The following is a 6,560-nucleotide window of genomic DNA, read 5'->3' as shown; positions in this document are numbered from 1 at the left end:
ATCTAAATCTGCTATCTGTATCTATATCTATTATCTGTATCTGGATCTGTATCTGTTCTGACGTCGTTTGGAAGCTTGTATCCAACGACCTTTCTGTGACCTCTGAGCTCAACACCTGTGACCAGTTACTCGAGTCGGGCCGGCAAGGGCCTGGTCGATTAGATAACGAACCACGGTAGTCTGTTTTGGGATCTTTGGGTATTGAGACCCTTGATTCCGGTATACTCGAGTATTACCATTTCTGATCTGATTGGATTTCGGGCCCGGTGGGGGTATGTGAGGTGGAAGGAATTGAAGAAAGTGGAGTCTACGGTAATGGTTACTTCTGTAACGTTGACGGAGTGTCAACTATTATTTCGATCAAGTTTCGGTGACGCAAATGGGAATTTGGCTCCTGAGAGCCACCTGTATCCTTCCGATTTGAATCATTGGTTCCTTTACTTGACATCTGGCATGTGTACATGATTTGTTAAATGTGAAATGCCATGAGTTTACTGCTATATGTCTGGTACCTCATTGAGCGCAAGCTCACCCCTTTCTGTTCCTTTTTGTTTTTCCTTACAGGAAAATAAATACTTTTGGACTGGATTTGACAATTGGTTGCCGAATTGAGTTAGTTGGACATATCTTTTGTATAGCTCATTGATTGAAACCCTAAATGTACTTTTGGGTCCGTTTCTCTTTTGGATTTGGCAAACCGTACATGTATCCATTTTTGAGTCACTTTGGTATGCCCCTTTGGGTTGTATATGCTAAATTTCGAGATGTAAATATTTGCTTGACGTTTGGTTGGATTTTGACGTGTCGGTTACTATTCATAACCGACTCCATTTTCATTTTTTTTATTTTGTGATTTTGACTTGTTTATGCGCATTTGTATGTTCCGGAACGTATTAGATCGCTCTAAACTGAACGACTGAGTCCTGGCGAGAGTTGGGCAGGCGGTCCGCCGAACCCTTTGGTTCGCCTTAGGATGAGGTGGGGCTGTCACATTTAACTTCTGTCTAACCTCATAATCATGTTATGAAGTTAAGTTGGGGTAAGCTATGTTGATCATTCAAATACAGACAAAGAATCAATCGTGGAGTTTTGCGTAAAGAATCCCAGCACACATGAGCATTGCATATAACACAATGTCTTCTGATTAAAAACTTGACATTAATAAGTCACAAGGGTGGATTCACATGGCTCTGACCAGATACACTACAAGAAAATCGGCCTTTTGTGACAACAAAAAGTCATCACTAAAAACCAAAAAGTTGTCATTATACGAATATAGTGACGACTTTTTCCATTGTCACATGGTTATCACTGATTCTATGTCACAAATAGGTCTATGTGACAACCCTTTGAATGTTGTCACAGAATCTTGTCATTCAATGACGAGGACGAAGTCATCACTAACGGTTATTATTCTATGACGACTTTTATTGTCACTGTTTCACCTATTTTTTGTCATTAAATGTAGCAAAAATCGTCACAAATTTGAAGTCTACAATGATAACTTGGGCTTGTCACTATCAATCCTAGTATTCAGTGACAAAAATAGTCATCACTTAGTGAACTTACATGTTAGTGACAACCTTCAAAGGTTGAAGAGTTGTCATCACCGAGCTTTGTCTTGAAGAGTTGCAATTGACCATTACAAATACAGCATTGTCATGGCATTTCCAACAATTATGGCAGAACATTCAATTTGACAAAAGGCTTAGTGAACTTGGCTTTGTCTTGAAACTAGTCTGTATTCAAAAAACTAAAGTATTGAGCCCATATCAGCTCAGTTAGTAACTACCATTATCCATCCAAATAACAGCGTACTTAGATCTCTAAACAAAAATATAGGCTAGTCCAAAAAACAGAGTATTAGATCTCTAAACAAAAATATAGACTAGAGCAGCAATCTATGTCAAAATGCAGCCATCCTCATCAGCATATCCAAAGCCCAAGCTATTGTTCATTTCCTCATGAGCATTTAACAGCATTGTACTGCAATGAAAGAAAAGTAGCATGCATTAGAGTAGATTCAATCAAAAAATATGCCATTACAAACGTACACCATTGAATTTGAATGAATAGTCATACTAAACAAAACTCAAACAAAGTCACCCATGATAAGTGGTAAAAGAATCATACCATTTACATGCCAATGTATCTAAACCAGATTTCTAGAAAACTATATAATTTTAATAAGACAGTAGTTGCAATAGAGAATGGAAATGCAAAGAATTTATATCCTCACCTTTCTAATAGGAATGATGTTATCACCGAAATGCATCAAATTCATCTCAATTCCCTTTTACTTCTTATACCAAATTCTGTCATGTTAAGCTGCAAGGAAAACTTTGTTTGGAATAAGTCCATGTACTGTGGTACAGTATCACTAGATACTCAGAGAAAAGGGAGTGGGGGAGGGAAAAAGTCCTTGACACCAAAACCTGCTTGTTTCATCAAAAAGTTCAAGCATCATGGAAAATCCAATTTTTTACACGATCCAGCCAATTTCTTTGGCATGGTATTCCCCTCCTACCTACCACAGAAATACCAGTCACATGCATTGAATCTCACATCCAAAATTCAAAAAGTGGAACATAACACCAAATTTGTTGAACAATATAATAACGACAACACAACCAAAGAAGAGAAACTTGGGGTATACATTCTATGCTTCTCTAGTTTAACTATTAGGATTTAGTTTAAACTAGTGACCACCTCAATCCTTGAAGAGGTAAAACAAGTAGTCAATACCTATTTTCGCACTATTTGAAGATAAGCCGAAAGTTTATCACCAATTCTGTCAAACACTTCAAGTAATAATAGTATTGAATCCATCTCCACATTCTTCTTTTTTACCTCTTGTAGGGACTTCTCATCAGCGTAGCCATACAAGGACTTGATTTCTTGTAAATTCAGAAACATAGCTTCTTTCAAGACAAAATTGTGGATTTTCATACCTCCCTCTAAATGAGGCACAACCTTTTCACGAGCCACCAACAACAAGCCTGCTAATTCTACCAGTTCCTACTCTTTCACATACTTAAGAAACTCAAATCCAACTTCTTTGGTCTTTTGCGCCAGCAATCTCACAACTTCTAGAGTAGCTCTCTGTCCCAAGAACAAAAAAAGATGAGATAATTGCTGCAAACGTCAATGGTGACACATATTGAAACTACAACCATAATCTGACTTGAATTCTTAATTACTATTCTTATTATCTCTGTGAAACTTGCTTAAAATCTCTTAACCATGCCTTAACAAATCCCATACAAACAGTTTCATTTACTGCATATACGTCTCCTAGAAAATAGAAGGGAAATCCGTACACATGAAATGACAGTCTTATTCAAATAAACAGACAGGAAAAGAAGCGAAAACGAATGAAACGCAGAACCATTTCTCCAATTTCTAATTTTGGAACAGACAGAGACCATTTGCTGAAACAAAATGAGATTAATTACTAACAAATATTGAGCACCTTAACACAGATTAACGTTGCAAATTCTGATACTTTTTACTATCAAAGTAATTGACTCAGAGGATAGGAAGAGCAAATACTTTTGTCAGCTCAGAAAATAAGAAAATATTGTGTCTTTTGTTTTTAATGTGAAGTATTATGCACAATTATCAGCAAAGGAATGGATAGCTAAATGAAAACAATGAATAGACCAATGCAAAAGGAAGCGACAATGAATTATAAATAAGAGAATGAACTATAGAAATAAACACAATTTCAGAATACACGGTTTAAAATCTTGTTTAGCATATGACTAATTTTAGAATAGTAATCTAGCCTTTGTAAGCAAAGCACATGACGCTCTTCTACCCTATCAAAAAAAAAGAAAAAACTTTGATGGTACTTTGGTAATAGAGGAACAATGACAAACAAATTTCTCCATTTGTCGAATCTCTTTTGCTACATCAATTATATCCAGCCTATTGGTTTGCTCATGTTCTGTGCATCTAAAAGCAAGATCCAAGAAAGATGGCAACTTCTGCTCTAGCACTGCTCTAAAAGCAAATAAAAAATTAGCTATGAGAAATAGTAATTTCAAAAAGACCTAAAGAATTTGACCAAATTTTGCCAAGACACAAACAAGCAACTTCGGGGCACTCTAGCCAAAAATCACTAACAAAGAATCAATCCATGAAAATCCAACAAATATATAAGAACAAAACAAAAGGGATTCAAAACTTGTTGATGCTTAAATCAGAGACTAACAAGATTGAACCTAAAAGCTTTTCTTTTTCTTTTTTTTTGAAAAAGGTTAAACAAACATTCGTATTCAAGCTATCATCTGAACTATACAATTCAACTAATTTCAGGATTCCCAAAAGAGAGTATGCAACCAAACAGGGCAACAACCATGAGTAAACCAAGTACAAAATAGAATTTGAGGGAATTGGCAATTGTAACTTTCATCTTTTAAAGAACCTGCTGCTCCTCAGCTTCCGCATCAAAGTCCAAGCCAAACATTTTTATCCAGCCGATATTAACAACAGCATCTATCCCAGCTAATTTTGGCATGAACTTCTTGATGTGGTCCTCTGCTGCTTCATCAGCTTTCAAAGTCTCACACTCAAAAGAAATTATAACCTTGTAATTCCCCTCCTTTGGTTCAAGCATACACACAACGTCCTTTTCCCACCAATGAGCATGATCAACATTACACATTCTAGCAGCATCATGCCCTCTGCATTCCACCACCATGTCCTTCTCCCTTCCACTATTGAAGTCTATAACGGTGAGCCTGATCAAACGGTAGTCCTCTCCCCTGCTGCATTCTCTTTCACAGGCTAACTCAGTGCCACAGAGGCCAAGGCAGAGAGAGTTGGGAAGCTGAATGAAGTGGCCCGAAATGGACCCACTTGGCAACAGCGCTATTGACGCTACTCCTTCCATAACCTTCCCTCCCCTACTTTCTTCACTTTCTTCTCCTTCCATTTCTGTATCCATGAATTGCCCCAGGTCCTTCAATTTCTCTTTGCAGTTTGATGACTGAGATGTGACACACACACACACACACACTCTCTCTCTCTCTCTCTCTCTCTCTCTGTGACAAGAAACAGAGAAGGTGCAACAAGCCATAGCCATGAAAATATGTACCATGCACTACAAAATCGGACACAAAATATTGAAATTACCTCAAACTATGTCTTCAATCCCTAACTTCTTGTTTTCCCCAAGCTTCAAGCTCTAAACTCAAGCTTTCACCCAAATTTTGAAGCCCTAATTTCTGATTTCTTGCCACCAAGGCAGTGCAACAGGCGAATTAGGGATGTTGGTGGTGCAAACTCGATAAAGTTGCCCAAATTCAAAGTGTTCGCACTAATTGGTTCATGGATGGATTTGGTAGTGCAAGCTTGATACATAAGGAGGGCATTCTCGGTGATGTGAGGAGGGCAAAAAGAGAGGAAGAAGATGTCTTAAATTTTGGCTATCAAATGGTGTCGTTTCCCTAAAATCCCTTCAGCCCGCCATGCCACTTGAATTTTTGAGTTTGCCGCTCTTAGTTCCGTACATATAAAAAGCACGCCTTTTCCTTATTTAGATGCAAGAAGTGCACGCTTTCTTTATCCTTTCACCTATCTCTCTCTTTTTTCTTTTTCTCATCTTTATGTAATTAAGTTTTTCTATTGTTTCTGGTTGTGTTAAAATAATAGAATATGACAATTTAGTGTGTTTAGACAGATTTTTTTTTATACCAATTTTAAGTCATATAGGACTTTTTCTAATTTATTATACAATAAAATAGATCAAAAAATAAAAATGTTGTTAGAAATATGTTTACGATTCAAAAAAATAAACACTCTTTTAATTAAAATTTTTTTGGTACTCATTTTGTGGTGTTATCAATTATGTATGACTTGCAGTTTAACAAGACCTGACAATTGAATTAGTTGATTGAACAATCAAAATAGTTTGTAAATACATGTACAAAATGCTAAATCTATTTATTTGGTATATGTACCAATTCATAAATGATAAATATAGTTTCTATAATTAATAACAACCTTTTCATCATGCAAATGTTAGGATTAGACTTAATTTCGTATTAAGTTTTATTGCTAAATTCTACTACTGACTACCTCTATTTTTAGATTATCCAAATTATTAATTTTCCACCGTGTTTTCATTTGGATAAATGGGAAATGTATGAATTTTTTTACATTTATAATAAATTATTACCTAAGTTTGGGAAAATTATAAAATATGTATTCCTATATAGTTTATTAAGATACCTTATATATTTTGCTAATAAAAAAATAGCGCTAAATTGCAACACCATAGGGTGCCATAGTACAAATAATGAAATTTGTGTATTACATATAGGGCTAAATTGCAAAAGTTAGAGTGCCATAGTTGATTTAATGAAATTGGCGAATTAGATATAAGGCTTAATTGCAACAGCTATGGTGTAATGGTAGAGTTAAAGAAATTGGTATACTACATATGGAGCAAAATTGCAAAAGTTAGGGTGCAATAGTAGAATTAAAGAAATTAGTGTACTGCATATGGGGCAAAATTACAAAAGTTATGGTGTCATAGTAGAATTAATGAAATT

At 35.8% G+C, this 6,560-nt stretch overlaps 1 protein-coding gene across 1 annotated transcript; it reads right to left on the bottom strand.

Annotated features, from left to right (window-relative positions):
* Positions 1–1,901: 1,901 nt before the first annotated feature.
* LOC113759915 lies at positions 1,902–5,009 on the bottom strand. The gene is made up of 3 exons (XM_027302492.1): positions 4,430–5,009; positions 3,035–3,102; positions 1,902–1,986 (listed from the first exon to the last, which is right to left on the bottom strand). Exons 1-3 carry the CDS (start codon positions 4,949–4,951, stop codon positions 1,902–1,904), a joined length of 675 nt encoding a protein of 224 aa, XP_027158293.1. The 5' UTR covers positions 4,952–5,009.
* Positions 5,010–6,560: the final 1,551 nt, after the last annotated feature.

The sequence above is a fragment of the Coffea eugenioides genome, chromosome 2, assembly GCF_003713205.1.
Source record: "Coffea eugenioides isolate CCC68of chromosome 2, Ceug_1.0, whole genome shotgun sequence".
Lineage (NCBI taxonomy): Eukaryota > Viridiplantae > Streptophyta > Magnoliopsida > Gentianales > Rubiaceae > Coffea > Coffea eugenioides.
The sequence above is the reverse complement of the archived record's forward strand: the minus strand, read 5'-3'. Positions and strand labels throughout refer to the sequence as shown.